This window comes from Toxorhynchites rutilus, chromosome 1 (genome assembly GCF_029784135.1).
Source record: "Toxorhynchites rutilus septentrionalis strain SRP chromosome 1, ASM2978413v1, whole genome shotgun sequence".
Lineage (NCBI taxonomy): Eukaryota > Metazoa > Arthropoda > Insecta > Diptera > Culicidae > Toxorhynchites > Toxorhynchites rutilus.
In genome coordinates, this window is record NC_073744.1 from 73421116 (window position 1) to 73437004 (window position 15889).

General features: G+C 38.3%; 2 protein-coding genes across 5 annotated transcripts in view; one reads left to right on the plus strand and one right to left on the minus strand.

Moving 5' to 3' along the window:
* Positions 1-15889, plus strand: part of LOC129765272 (golgin-45) — an 89346-nt gene that overhangs the window by 27735 nt on the left and 45722 nt on the right. Inside the window, exon 3 of one of the 3 annotated variants that reach the window (XM_055765532.1) lies at positions 12994-13042. The exons of the other annotated variants lie outside the window; for them this stretch is intronic. Within the exon in view, the coding sequence (XP_055621507.1) occupies positions 12994-13027 (34 nt within the window). The 3' untranslated portion in view covers positions 13028-13042. Of the gene's footprint in view, positions 1-12993; positions 13043-15889 lie in introns of those variants that run through there. 3 annotated transcript variants of the gene reach the window in all.
* Positions 16-11303, minus strand: LOC129765632 (GTP-binding protein SAR1). 2 transcript variants are annotated; one of them, XM_055766064.1, is made up of 6 exons: positions 11091-11303; positions 1481-1602; positions 1294-1413; positions 1152-1217; positions 861-1096; positions 16-798 (listed from the first exon to the last, which is right to left on the minus strand). In XM_055766064.1, the coding sequence occupies exons 2-6, from the start codon at positions 1521-1523 to the stop codon at positions 682-684; spliced, it is 582 nt and encodes a 193-aa protein (XP_055622039.1). In that variant the 5' UTR covers positions 1524-1602; positions 11091-11303; the 3' UTR covers positions 16-681. The 2 variants fall into 2 exon arrangements, with proteins under 2 accessions (XP_055622039.1, XP_055622093.1); XM_055766118.1 differs by lacking the exon at positions 11091-11303 and adding an exon at positions 10743-10767.

Consider the following 15889-nt stretch of genomic DNA (forward strand, 5'->3'; position numbering starts at 1 on the left):
GAACCAATTGCAGTATTATATTTAAAAATTGTGGAGGATTTTGTTTATTGATCGGTAGATAATATTCCGGTTTGCCTGATTATTTGTCTTCAAATTTTGTGGTTTGTTCTGACCCTTTCTTCCGACACACCCTCTTCCCCGCTGGTTGCGCGCGATAGTCTGTCTTTTTCTTTCAGAATGCGTTGTGTTGAATGTAAACTAAATGCTATTTTTTTAACACAGAACGTGGAAGATAGTACAGAAAAAACAGTACAAGTTGAACAGATGATGAACATACAAACGATAAAAGGTTTCATTGCTCTATAAGCTATGGTTTCTGTTTGTTTCCAGTTTAGATTTAGACGTCTTCAACATGTCAAAAAAAAGTTGTCTAAAGATGTGTTTTTATCACGCAGATTTGCTGTTGTGATTCAGTGATGATGCTTAAATTGGTTTCAACTATTAGTATTAAATATCACGCTCCCCTAAATACTTCTTTATCCCAACGCCTGAAACATTCTCTTTTTTTTCTAAACTCCGCCAAAGCACCGCTGATGCTGCTGCCGTTGCATTTTGAAGATGTTACGGTGCTTATCCCCACATCCGCCTCGTTCATTTGCACAATCGTTGTTGCCTGTTTTGCTGCTATTGTTTTTGAATTTGTTTAGTTCCAACTAAGTGTGCAAATCTAGCTTCCCAGTATTAATCGATGTACTGAGCGAGCCAACGGAATCCCTCTCCGTATCCTTGCCTTTTCAGCACAGAACACATGAACAGCTCTAGTGGGCGTCCAGGCAGCTCATTGCGTGGTACTTTGCCCTACAATATAGCAAGTGTTAGCAGTGAATCAGCGAGTGGCATGCGTGGCATGTGTAACTTACCTTGCCAGTGGTCAGTTGATACAGGGCAAAGTGATTCCTCAACTCGTCTTCGCTAGCCGCGCCAGGTTTGTCGATTTTGTTCCCGAGGATCAGCACCGGGCAATTCGAAAGGGCCTCGTCGGTTAGCAGCGAGTCCAGCTCGTTCTTGCTCTCTGTGAACCGGCTGCGATCCCAGGCATCGATCAGGAAAACGATCGCATCCACCGCCGGGAAATAATCCTTCCAGACACGACGAGCTGGTGTACGAGAAAATTAGTACCAACTGTATCACCTCAGCGTATTGACACTTACCCTGTGTGTGACCACCTAGATCGAATGTGGTGAATCTCATGTTCCCGATGGAAAGCTCTTCCGACGCTGGAAGAGAACGATAGGTCAATATGATTGTTACACCGACAATTATTGAGGGGAAGTGAAAAATGAGCCATCTTACTGGGATGTAACGTTGGTACGTGCTGTGCTAGTCTGTCGTCTTTGAGCATATGCAGCAGCGTCGTTTTACCAGCATTGTCCAGGCCTAGGAATAGTAATTTGCCCGATTTCTTCCATAAACCTGCGAAAGAGAGCCACAGCGTTATCAAAATATGCCTGAAATCCACCGCTTCAGCACTACCGCTTACCTAGATAACCCAAAACGCCAGTGAACCAGTCCCAGATGAACATTGTTACGTTGGTTAGATTTCAGTTTATAGTGTTGAGCAGTACTATCGAAAGCGGGTTAAGGCGTGCGTGGAGCAAGTAACTGTGCCATGGAAAGAAATTAAAATTGAAAAAAGACGTAAATGGGCGTTTCACGATATAAACATAGTTACGGTACTTGTGGACCTTGGGTATGAGCTATTTTTTCTTCGAACGGATTTTGATGATTTGCATTTGCATTGGGATATTTTTAAAGATTTCTTTGATATGCTACAATTTCCCAGTTCCTCAACCCTTTCCCGTACAACATCTAGTCTTACTCGTGGTGTACTTGCATAACAAAAGGCGCTAGAGCAGAGTAGTGAAATCACTTGATGTGTGAAGTATTAAATAATACGGGAAGGGGTTAATAGATTAAATAGACGAAAATTTGAAGCATTCCCGTTTTGCTATACATTGGTCACAAGACACAATTCAACAAGCCAACAACTAGTCAAAAGGTGTTCTAAAAATTTTGCAATTGATCTTTCTTGACACGTTGAGTTCCGTGTCGGTTTGTAAGAACACATTGCACAATGGTCCAGAAGGGGCATTTAAGTGGAAATTATCAATAAGAGCTCGACAGTTATTCTCTAGACAAAAGCTGTCTTCGACAAAGTTGTTACATATAATAGAGCGCTCATTTTTATGTTATCGAACATAGGGTGACCAAAATTTCCGATGAAATAAAAAATCTAACTTTATTATCTTTATAGATAGAGGTAAACATAGTTCTACAATGTTGTAGTCCCTGTTATTCGACACATCTTTGGAGAACAAAGTTTTTTTCTATCTCTTGAAATAATCAATATAGCGCTTTTTTGTATGTTGCGTTAGGGTCACCTAAAAACTTTTTTTTGCTCTAACTTTTATATTTCAAATTCTACATGCAAACTGTCTTCGAACCTAAGAGCTTACTAATACAGACACTTTGCGATACAGAACTTGTCAATATCTCAACTTCACTCAAAGTTAGTAATATTTCTTTCCAAAAAATACGCTGTCTTCAATTGTTTGTCATTCATAACATAAACAAAGTTTATAGGCGTTATTTGAAAGAGCATATTTCACTGTACATGATGTGTAATTTTAGAAACTATGTTATTTTGGGTAAAAACCATCAATAACTTTGAGTAGCATTAAGAAATTAACAAGTTCTGCATAGCAAATTGTTGGGCTTGGTAAGAGAATTTCGATGTAGAATTTGACTCACTATGTAAGTTAACGCCCGTATGTAGGCAACCAAATTGCTCGTTGTATTATGGGGGGAAATGAGTGTCTAGTAGAATCGGAATAACATACCCATTTAATCGTCAAATTGTTTAATTTTGAACTATATTCGCTGTTTGTTTTAAGCTGCAAGAATTTTCTGACTAATGATATACAACATAGCATATATCACAATAACAATTTTGCGTAATATACGTTTGAAAACTCTTAATGAATCGTTATATTTTTCGTGACCCCCCTATATAGAAATCAAAGACATGGTTCTATGTCAAAAAAAAAAACGGTTTTTTCATGGTCACCCTAATGCAACTTAAAAAAAAAGCACTAAATCGATTAAAAGATAGAAAAAAGCTTTAGAACATAAAGTTGTTTAAAATTATTGGGTCTACAACATTGTCGAACTACATTTATCTCTATCTATAAAGATAAAAAAATTAGATTTTTCATTTCATCGACAATTTTGGTCACCCTATTTTTGATAACATAAAAATGAGCGCTCTATTATATGTAACAACTTTGTCGGAGACAGTTTCTGTCTTAAAAATAAATATCACCCACAAAATTGTTTTTAGTGCTTTTTATCTTAGTTGCATTAGGGTAACCATGAAAAAACGGGTTTTTTGCTAACTTTTTTTTATTTAAAATTCTACATTAAAATTATCTTCGTACGACTTTTAGAGCATATCAATATCAACATTTTGCGGAACACCCTGGAGCATAAATATTGGATATTCCTGAGGCAAATTTTCAGGATCGTTCTATATACGAAGTAAAGAACATCGTTTGTTCTTCCTTGTTTTGCGTCATCACATGTCTTCTTTTCGGATTGAGCTGTGGACGCGACCAAATTACATACCCGCTGATGTATCTGGCATTGCAATCATTACATAAAACTGACGCCATCTTATTAAAGTTTTGAACTACACAATTGTGTGGAGAATCATCAAACTAGGCTACCATCGGCTTACCAAGAAAATAATTGTTCAGGAATTTTGTATGTCATGACAGTAGCGAAACTATCTCCACCAAGGATGACAGCTAAACTAATTGAGACCGGAAATATTAATAGAAAGGCTTCTGTTGAGTAGAGCGCAAAGCGGAAATAAGTGTGTGTGTGTGTAAAATAATATCCAAAGTTATTAACAAGCGACTTGAACAAAATAACAGCGTAGATCTACTTAAACAAAGTGGTTGTGTCTTGGACATAACTTCCCATAAGTTTTTCTCATCCTAAGACTTCTAAAAGTTTCTGGCAATACTCCAATTTTTTAGGGCTGCTAAAAATGTACGATATTAATTTGGGAGTTATTTTTATGTAAATAAACGCGATTTCAGAGCGCCGGCAAAAAATTCTGTTCAATTTTGTTGAACATGCAACAAGTTGATTAGTTTTTCACTGTAATTGTTTTATTTAGAATCTGCTACGTAAGTTCATGCAGGGGCAACTATATTGCCATCAACTATTTCGATAGTTTATTTTTATCAATGATAATGTGTTCTTCCTCATGTAAAGATTATGTTCTCTGAAGTTTGAGTCGATTCCTTGCCTAGTTTCCACCGCTTTATAAAGGGTTAAGTCAGGGTTGCCAGGTGTATTCAACAGAAATCTGGATGTTGGAAAATCAAAAGTCAGGATTCGTCTGGATTTTGTCGACATTTTTTATACAGTACAATCCCAATTATCCGCGGTATAGTCGGGCAAGCTCACGGCACATAACGAAAAAAAAACGAAACCATGAAAAAAGATGTTTCAGCATGAAAACTATGTTTTATCCATACAGGAATCATTAAACTATCCATCTATTAGGTCGTATACACCAATCGCCAAAAAACGTCTAAGTCGTGACCAAAATAATAAGACTATGAACATTCCACACACTGACAAATTCCGGGAAGGCCTATTGATTTGCTATGGAACTCGCTGTCGCGAATAATCCGCACCGCGGATCATCCGCTTGCGGATAATCGGGGTTCTACTGTATTTTATTGCGAATTCCATTAAACATTTTCACGAGAACGTCGTTTGATGTTTGTGGAAGCGGACACGGTTTGCTGACGAGCAATGACAATATAGTGTCTTTCTCAAGGCAGGTGAAGGAGTTTGGATTGAGTTTGTCCACAAAGGCCCTTCTCAGGACTAGTACTGCAAAAGTTTAAAGTCTCTATAATTGAACACAATCAACACAAACTTTTACTTCTGATGTGTAGAACATGGTTTAACAGTTATTCCCATTCCCATATTCGAGGCAATATACTTAAACTTGATGGTTGCAGACATGTGCACCAAACCACTTTCTTCGGTGTTCAATAATTTTTTGGAATAAATTTTCTTAATTGCGTTAATGCCATTTCATCACCACGGGTAGCTGTAGCTAGAACATTACCCCAAAACATGATCTCATTGGTTCGTTCATCCAGAGAATATTCTGAAAATCAACATTGCGCAGCTCTCTGAATTTGAATTGGCTGAATCATTTCTCTGAGAACCAGATTAGGAAAATTTTCAGTAAGCAGTAGAATGGTTTGATGTTTTTATTCTGTTGAATAGCGGCCCAATTCTATGTTTTAATAAGTTTACCGCAAAGTCATTGGAATAGCTTTGCTGTTGCACTCAAACAGACTCTCGCAACAACGCAGACGCACACACTCTCTCACACAAAAAACGCATCGCAGCTGCTCACTGCTCACTCTCTCACTATGTTTGTGTTTACGTCAAGAATACGAACATTTACGACCGTTTACGACTGTTCACGACGACCGCGCTTTATTTTTTAGCGATTTTATTTATAGTAAGAATCCAATACCGTGCGGAAAAGTCGTGAAATGCTTGAATGAAGAATCGGTAGGACTCTCGCTTCGAAATAGCTTGTTCGTGTTGTTAATCATTTTGAGTATGTATGACAACAATGTCAAATAAATATTAGTCTACCACTTTGGCGTTCTCAACATGATTAATATGTTTCACAAATCCAAAGTAGATTCGGAGTGGTTCGTATCTCTCAAGCACTCTTTGAACCCTTGCCTTCAGTGAAAGCCATCTAGTCGCGAATGGATGCAGCAATTTCAAGGGTTTTGACGTAGGACTACGTCTTTCATTTCTATACCAGGGTGTAAAACTAAAGTTTCGAGAACGAAAGCGTTACGCTGGAGACCGAGATTTTGAGCGTTAATAGCTCTTAAACAACTGAACGAAATGGTATGATAAACACTTCATTTGAAAGATAAAATGTCTACGCGTCATATACTTGTTACTTTTTCATCCAAAAACTTGTTTCAATAGTCTTAAAATTGCTTTCAAAACAGGCTATTGAAATCAAAAATCGGTATATAAGCGAGCGCCGCTCGTAAACCCACTCAGTTATGATTGAACAGCGATTGGAGCATGTTGTCGCTGTTGTTGTGAAGCTAATTTCGTTTATCATGAATGCGCTGATGAACGGTGTCACCAAGAGCCTGTTTGTGCACCTAAGGCCAAAAGGGAATCCATCAGAAGGAGAGTGATGCCACGGTTCCGCTTGAAACATCGGAGCAGCCGCCACACACACACACATACACGCGCGGAATTCTCGTTGCTATCATCTTTGCTGAAAAATAATCTGCCAGTTCCCCTGGGAATAGGCAGATAGTTTATTTTTATGTTTTCTATCCATATAACACTGCAACCAAATACATTTGGTTTTGTTATTTTTCAATCAATCGCAATTAACAGGAAAGCTTCTGAATATTTTTTTCCCCATCAGTGGAAATTTTCGTATCCAATATTGGATGCATAACATGAAAAACGGAAAATGTTTCACATCGCGAAAATCAAGTCATTTTCGAGCGATTATTTGCTTTCTACTCATATAATGCTTCGACCAAATACATTTCGTTTTGGATTTTTTCAATCAAGTGCGATCAACGTAAGACCACGTCTTTCGGCAATTTATTGGAGGTGCAATGAATCTTTAAGAATTCCCGCTCTACGCGCACTGGCAAACAATGTTTACTCAACAATTTCTCAAACTAGAAATGGGTGTTGTGAGAGAGGATTAGCGAACGCGAAAACGACAAACGGGAGAAAGATACGTTTGGAGGTTGAAGGAAATTGGCAGAAAACTTCTTCATTCTATCATTCAAATAATGTGATTCATACCACATCGTTTTGCCAGAAAGAGATTATTAATGCTCAAAGGAGGAATCGAGTCCTCCGAGGAAATTACCCAGCGCAAATTAGAGTCGACTATCGATTGCGGCATTCGTACACAAATAATTTTATAATGCAGTTTCACCAAAGTGATTTCTTCGGATATATTCACTACATCATGTCATGTATTTCATATTCTTCATAAGGAAATCCATATCCATGGCACCTATCGGTAACGAATTATTATCGAAACCACGATTTTCGCTAAATGCTCCTTTCAGTTCGGCCTGTAAAAAACTTTTCTGTACTCTAATCCATCAAATTTGGAGCCCTGAAAAGGGCCGTTGATTATATGCTAAGCTAATATAGCACGCTCTTCTCGGATACGATGGGCCAGCTGGATGTCCTTGGGCATGATGTGACGCGTTTTGCATGGATAGCACACAAATTGGTATCTTCGAATAAGCCTCCTGCAGCGTCATAACCGCGGAACTTTGGAAGCGCAAGTCGGTTTTGAAGTCCTGAGCAATTCCACGAACCAAATGCTGCAAAGGTAGCTTGCGGATCAGCAATTCGGTCGATATCTGATAGCGACGAATTTCATGCGAAGTTCCCGGTCGATAGCGATGTGACTTCTCCACCTATCCTGCTACTGGTGCGCTTATCCGAGCTGACTTCGTGTGCCTTACCACCGAAAGACTAACGAGCTGTCTGCGAAAGACTAACGAGCTCGAGTCCTCACGGTGCGAGAGTAGAGTAAGAAATGAACGAAAGCAAAGGAAGCGTCATTTTATAAACCATAAAAGTATAGAATCTAAATCCCACCCTTATTATATTCGTGAGTATACAGTAAGCTTATACAATAAAGAGGGTGGGGTTTACATTCGATTCTTTTATGTTTTATAAAATGACACTTCCCTTGCTTTCGTTCATTTCTTACTCTACTCTCGCACCGTGAGGACTCGTTTCATCGGGACTAAGCAGACAGCTCGTTAGTCTTTCGGTGGTAAGGCACCACGAAAGCAGCTCGGATAAGCGCATCAGCCGCAGGAAGCGTGAAGAAGCCACATCGCTATCGACCGGGAACTTCGCATGAAATTCGTCGCTATCAGAAGTCGACCGAATTGCTGATCCGCAAGCTACCTTTGCAGAATTTGGTTCGTGGAATTGCTCAGGACTTCAAAACCGACTTGCGCTTCCAAAGTTCCGCGGTTATGACGCTACAGGAGGCTTATTAGAAGATACCAATTTGTGTGCTATCCATGCAAAACGCGTCACATCATGCCCAAGGACATCCAGCTGGCCCATCGTATCCGAGGAGAGCGTGCTATATTAGCTTAGCATATAATCAACAGCCCTTTTCAGGGCTCCAAATTTGATGGATTAGAGTTCAGAAAAGTTTTTTACAGGCCGAACTGAAACGAGAATTTTCGTTTGGATGCCATACAGCATCGAGAAAATTCCGGAAAGATTTAATCGTTGCTGAAAAATAATCTGCCAGTTCCCTGGGAATTGAAGAATACATCCATGCGAAAGAGTTTATTCTAATGTTTTCTAATTATATGGCGAACACAGCGACCAAATACATTTGATTTCGTAATTTTTCAATCAAGTGTAATTAGCTGGAAAGCTTCTGAAGATTATTCTTTCCCATCAGTAGGATATTTTCGTATCCAATATTGGATGCATAACATGAAAAACGGAAAATGTTTCGTATCGCGAAAATTATATAATTTTCAATCGATTATTGCTCAGTCGCCGAAATTTTCATACTCAGAGAGTTCATTCTCCTCTAGTTTGCCTTCCAAATTGCCATCGTAAACCACAACTTCTCTCGATTCAATCACGCACGAAAAGCATACTGAAATAATATTCTGGTGGTGAAACCGATTCATTTTTCGTGAGGCGTCGTGCACAAATTACGTAACGCGATAAGGGGGGGGGGGGGGGGGGGTAGATGTTGCGTTACTTTCTGTTTATTAGAGATAGGAAATTGCGTTACGAAAGGTGGTGGTGGAGAGGTGGTTCAAAATTCGGATTTTTAGCGTTACGTAATTTGTGCACGACGCCTGAGGACATCGACAAGACAACATCGTTACTCAACGAGCTGAACGGCGAGGGATCGAGGGATTCATTACCTGGCCTGACCTGACCTGAAATGCAATCAGTTTGTTTTAACTGTGAGGGAGCGCAGAAAAGCCGATGCTGATACTCTCGTGACCAAGAGAGTATCAGCATCGAAATACGGTTCCTCGGGAAGACATAGAAGCAGCCGCCACACACACACACGCGCGCAACTCTTTTCGTTTGCTGGTTATCGAGAGGAAACCTGGAAAGAAATGATCGTTGCTGAAAAATAATCTGCCAGTTCCCCTTGGAATTGAAAATTACATTCAAGCGAGTTTATTTTTATGTTTTCTATCCATATAATACTGCGACCACATACATTTGGTTTTGTGATTTGTCAATCAAGTGCAGTTAGCAGGAAAGCTTCTGAAGATTATTCTTCAGAACAAGGTTTTTTGTATCCAATATTGGATGCATAAAACCTTGAGTCTCCAACGTAACACTCTCGTTTTTGAAGTCACCCAAATATTTATTTATTCATTCATTCAGGATGGATTTAGATTCAACTTCAAACAAATGATCTCTAAATCAACGATAGTCCTACGTCACCCTTGCGGTTATACCATAGATATAACCCACTTCCTGTTTTAATTCAAGAATTTCCTGAATCTCATCAAACTTACTAGTAGGCAAGGAACTGCAGCTAAGACAGTTATTGGTTTGTTCAATTTCATCTGGAATATGCTTACTCGCATACGAAGAGCATTAGGCAGAATTATAGCAAATACACTTCATAATGAAGAGCGATGGACAATCCCTTGCAAAGCGCCAAGTTGCCTGGTGAAGTCATGGTCCTTGCTCCATCAGCCCCATATCCAATCAAATAAGTTTGGTATGCAATTTTGTCCCTCTTGAATAACGAAACCATCTCGTCATACAACGTTCTAGAATCCGTTTTGGTAACCTGTATGAGGTCATTAAAACAATCATGAACGAACAGTATACCATCTTTCCAATAGCTAGTTCTGGCTAAGGGTGCCCATACACTGTTTGACCGAAGCCAAATATTTGACTCTTTTTGACAGATAAAATTTGATCGACGTGTACTTATCAAATCTATTCGACACCGAGATATTTGATAAATTTGCGTTACATTATTTTGGTTTGATTCGATGTCTGAAAGTGGAGTTACTGATCAAGTATAATATAAATCCTATGTTATTCTACTTTCGCATGCACTTCCCGTTATCTGATCGAGATTGGAACAGTTTGGGACAGGGTCAAAAACGATCAAGCATATATTGTTGATCATAATTTAATAAATAATACTGGATAAAGAAATTTTCTCTCATCGTTATGCGGTGTTAGATTCATCAGAGCTACAAAACTTTTACAGTGAGTAATATGCAATGTGCAATAGCCACAATAGAAATATGTTCAAAAACTTTTCCTCACCCAAACAGTAGAGTTACTAAATCTGCACTAAGGTGAGGCGGTGATTACAAAAGTTCGCTATTGCAAAAGGCATTTACTTACAACAGAACATCACTCCTATAGAACGGGTATTTTCTGTAGCCAGCTACAAAATGAATGAACAAAGTAGATTTGTTTACGTTCTCTCTACTATAAGCGTTCAAAATTAAATAACGGAAAAACAAACGATTTTGCTTTCTTTTACTGTAAATCGTTAGCACTTTTTGAGGAGAAACCTTCATCCACACAATGTTCAACGTAAGGTTTAATCACACAAAAAATTATAACTTAGTGTTGTTTCGACATACATTCAGCGTAGACTTGCAACTCATCCTCTTCCTAGATTGAATCGTAATTAAATGCTTTTTGATAAGTCTTCTACACAAAGAAACACAAGGGCACGTTTACTACATGTATAAGCATCTCTTAATTTATTTGGGGCACGATTATGAATTAATTTGTTTCGAGTATCTCTCTAAAAACTCGTCGCGATTTATACAAAAATAGAAAGAAACTCTTCCTCCAACGCTCATTCAAGGGATGGTCCTGCTTTCGAATCCATTAAATCGGAGCTGTTTGCCAGCTAGCAACCACTGTCAACTGGGAGCAAATCAGGCTCTCACACACAACACATTCGTGGTGGAAATTCTACTTACCTGAGAACAAAATTATGCTCGACGAGGCTAGTTCCAGTGGCAAATGGATAATCCTTTCCTGGGAGATAAATTAACAAGCGCTTCCGTGGTAAGATATTTACACCCCGAACACTTTTTGATGAGGATAAACGACACTCAACGCACACTTTTTCCGCTTTTCGACTGGACGACTTCGTCGTCGTCTTCAGTTTTCTCGCTCTCTCGATGGCAAATTTGACGTTTCTGGTGTAATTGAGAGATGGATCGCGCGTGAGAGAGTTTGACGTGGAACTCGCGTAGAAAGTGTCGCCATCGTGTGATGAGCGATAAAAATTGCTCGGACCGGGGGTTCACAGGAAGAGTATGAATTTTCAAAAGAACGGTTGGGAATAAGTACCGTTTTGTCTCATATTCCAAACAGTCTTAAATTCCGAACACTTTATTTTTAAATGTAAATTACTAAACGTTCATGTTATAAACCATTGAATAATGAAAACACAGACATTCTTTGAGATATAGGCTTTATTTTGACATCATTTATAGGTATCGATACAGCCTATAATTTATAATATTATACATTTGCATAAAAGTGACAGTCAAAAACAATGATAAAATGTTTGCGTTAGCAAATTCCGTAAAAAACGAACATCGTCCAATTTTCAGTTTTTGTAGTTGTTTCAACTATTTTGTTTGTTGTTTTCATGTTAAGTGCTAGAGAATCTATGAACCTACAATAAATGGGTGAAAAAAATTATATTTTATGCAGAAATCTTCTTTAAAATTAATGCTGAAGTAGTGTTCGGAATATGAATTAAGTTTTGACGTGTGATTCAAATTCCGAACACTTCATTTTCAAATGTTATAAATAAATGAATAATCAAGACCCTAAAATTTGGGTTTTAGCATTCATTTTAACATCATTTACAGATATCGATAGAGCCTATAATTTTTATTTTCAAGCATTTGCAAAAAAGTGACAATCAAAACCAATGATACAATGATTGCGTTAGCAAATTCTGCAAAAAAAAAAGCATCGTCAATTTTCCAGTTTCTGTAGTTGTTTCAACTATTTTGTTTGTTGTTTACATGTTAAGTGCTAGAAATGGTAAAAATCTACAATAAATGGATGCAATAAAATGATATTTTATGCAGAAATGTTCATTAAAATTAGTATTCGGAATATGAATCAAGTTTCTACGTATGATTCAAATTGCGAACACTCCATTTTTAAATGTGAATTTACTGAACTTTAATTTTACAGATAATTTCCCCTGACATTCTTTGGGTTATAGACTTGAAATGAAGTTATCATCATTTACAAGTATCGAAACCGATATAGCGCCCTTGGTTCCGAAACCATGTAAACTATAAGAAACAAATACAATGAATTTTGAATGATTTTTTTCTAGTGAATATGTTAGTTTAAAGTGACCAGATGGTCAAAGGTCTAACGCGGGACACAAAAAACAAAACGTTATGTGAAAATAAACCATAGTTTAGCGAGTCTCATTTATTCGTGAAACACTTAACATGTGTCCTTGCAATTAAATCTGATCTGTATTATTTCTTTCTAAGTATCGTCATTCAGTTGTGATTTTTCAGTGGTTTAGATTTTATTTACGCCTGAAAATCACTCGCTCAGTTAGAGCATTAACGCCTGGCAAGCACGATTCAAATTCAACAATTTTCTTCAAATTACCGGATGGAATGCTCGAAAATTTCAATCCAATTTAGTGTTAACGTATGCATTAAAAAAAGGACTATTTTCGGATGGCGATGAAAAAAAAACCACAAAAAATAATTTATTAGAACAAATTTCCCTTAAATATTACGTTTATTAAGGCTACAACAAAAAATTATTCAAGGCTGTTGATAAGCAGCAGCAGCACTGTCAACCAACTTCATGATTTTCTCATACTATCAGCTTCACCCCACAGCAAAGGAGTTGGACATCCTGAGACACTTTGTGTCCGCCAGACATAGCCGATCTGGTATTTACAACATCCTCTCTCTGTCGCTCCTTAAGCCGGGAGATCGAAACAACCGGCCAAACGGTGAAGAAGAATCTGGCCAAAATGGACATTTTCAAGCGGAAGCGTCAGACGAGACCGACAGTATCTGAGCAGCAGGCAATCACCCAGAAGGAGTAGCTTCAGGTGCTGGTGAAAAACTTCTTTCCGGCGAAAGAAGTGAAAAACTTTACGTTACCTAGGTAAGCGATGACGTCGAATATAGCATCCACATGAAGTTCTCGAAGAAGGTACTTCTCTGACAGACGAGAGGGGAATGTCCAAGCCGTTCTTTTTTCGAGTCATATGATGCACGAGGAACGAGTACGAAGTGCTTGCCGAAACTTGCGAGGGTAATGTGGTCCTTATGCCGAAACGGGGATCAGCCCATTATGCCAAAAGATGACTGTAGAATGGATAATGGATCGGCTGGAAATAAACATTGTCGCGTAGACCGCCAACCTTCCCAACATACCTCAGCTGCGGCCTATAGAAAACTTTTAAGCGAATGGCCAAAATGGAGAGATAGCTGACTACCAAACCCACGGAAAGTTAAAAGAACATGTCGACATACATTTTTTCATTAAGGTTCCGGCGAACATTTGTTTCATTTGCGATACTTCATCAAACAACCCTGCCTCTTCCTGTCCAGCATACACTTGTTCTTGCGGCATATTTAACACGTTAAGCCCTGAGTGAGCTAGAGGACCAAAGATGAACTTTTCGTTTGATTCACGTTGGTCTCTCGAGATCAATAGGGGACTTTTATAAAAATCATTATAAATCTTTATAAAAATCTTAAAAATAAATCTTTATAAAAATCAATTTTCCCATTTTGTTACTGTCGTTTCCTGTTGACGCTCTCTAAACAAAAAGTCCACTGTCGGTGCGATGAAACCAGCTCAACGTATTAATCGTTGAATGCATTGGAAGCGCTCTTGAACAGTCTGACAAATAATAGTTTTATTTTGAAGTTCATCCATTTAAGAAAATCAACATGATCAAATTGTAATACTGAAATATATTGATATCGCGGGACATTTTCGTTCCTTTTGTCAAACGGGACGTTTCGCGGGAAGTAATCCTACGCGGGACATTTTGTTGAAATGCGGGACTGTCCCGCGTAACGCAGGACGTCTGGTCCAAGATGATGGACTATAGGTGTTTCGTTCTTGACACTTTCAGGACATGACGTGAGACGAGTAGCGAGACGTAACTTTCAGAATTATTTACTTTTTGTTTGGGTGTGTGGTTATGATTTCAATGTCAACTCGCTAAGGAAAATAATTGAAGGAAAAAATAAGCAAATATATATTCGTGGAATATAGTGCAAACCTCCTTTTGCTCTAGCCAATTACTTGTAACGGCCCTTTCCGGATCTCCTTCCCGGTATATGCACAGCATTCTCCTCCTTCCTGAGCGAAATCAGTGGAGCCACAATCAGCGTTATTTTTGTCACCATCGCCGTAAGCTGATAGTACTCTTTTCCCCGCCGATGGGAGCCAAACAGAAGTACATTTTGCTTGGAAAGATAGGCGAAAAGATATATCAAAACATCCTTCTGCACTGTTATGATTCGACAATAAAGCGCGAGCAGCTATTTTGCCAACGAATGCATTTGTCACCAAAAGATACGGCTTGTTTTGTAAACAAGTTTTTGTTTTTTCACGAGCAATGGCCGAACAGCAAATTTGACATTGCGGTCCACCTATAGTACAACGCCTTGGTCTGGTCAGTTCATGTTAGTTGATAAAAAAAAGTCACAGGAGGGTTGTGTTCAAGACACGATCGCATAGTTGACGTAGGATTCCACTAGGCTATCTGTTACATGCTGGTTTTGGATATGTTTGTAAAATGACATTGTTAAACTCATCGATAGTGATTTGGTGGCCCTGAAAAGGGCCGTTTGTCTGGTTGCTAGATATTGTTTGTTCACTCCTCCAGTGTCCATAACCGAGTGATAATGATAGAAAGATGGTGATTAGTAATTTGATGGGGCGTATCACGAAAGAAGATGCCTAAGTGAAATGAGATGATGAAAGCCGCCCTCTGTGGTCCTGGACGAGGTGGCTCCTGTGTTATGCATGGATGAAATAAAGATAAAAAACCTCATCAATGTGATATAAAATAATTATCATTATCGAACACAATTATCAAGTTTTCTCACCAGAAAAAAAGTGTTATTTTTTTATAGAGAAAATATATTTGAAATGAAAAAGGTAATTTCATTCATAATTTTTACTTTTTGAGTGTTTACTCAACCCATTTCCATTTTCGTTTTAAACCCAACGGAAAACAATACTACATGCATCAATGCGAATTTCAATTGGACATTGATATCGGTCATTGATATTCGGTGGGAACAAAAGTTCCCTCTACTTTGATGTGCCGATTTCTCCGTATCTTCAATTTCGATCAATCAGAACGAGGTATTTCCGTTTGGAGATTTTTTGATTGTTTGCTAGTTAGTTTCATATGATATTAATATATTATCAATTGTGATGAATTGTTATGGGGTGCTCAGATCGATTGATGCAAATGTCTCGTAAATCCATCAGAAAATAACTGACCAATAATTGTAAGTACATGAGCCGCCGCATGTGTCGTCAATTTCGACCAATCAGAAGTGGGTATTTCCGTTAGGATAGGGGTTGAGATTTTCCAATTTTTCGATGGTTAGTTTCATGACATATATAATTTTGTTCAATGTAAAAAATTGTTATGGAGTGGCGGAATAGATTGACACAAAAATCTCAACAATCCATCATGAAATGACTGAGCAACAAGCGTTTGAAATTGGACAACTTTCAC

What these genes read in the sequence shown, in the direction of transcription:
- LOC129765632 (XM_055766064.1), bottom strand. Translation starts at nt 1,523, where the DNA reads ATGTTCATCTGGGACTGGTTCACTGGCGTTTTGGGTTATCTAG. An exon ending in TCTAGGTGGTCACACACAGG is followed by an intron (nt 1,097 to 1,151) that starts GTAAGTGTCAAT and finishes CTCGTACACCAG; the next exon opens with CTCGTCGTGTCTGGAAGGAT. An exon ending in ATCAACTGACCACTGGCAAG is followed by an intron (nt 799 to 860) that starts GTAAGTTACACA and finishes GCTATATTGTAG; the next exon opens with GGCAAAGTACCACGCAATGA.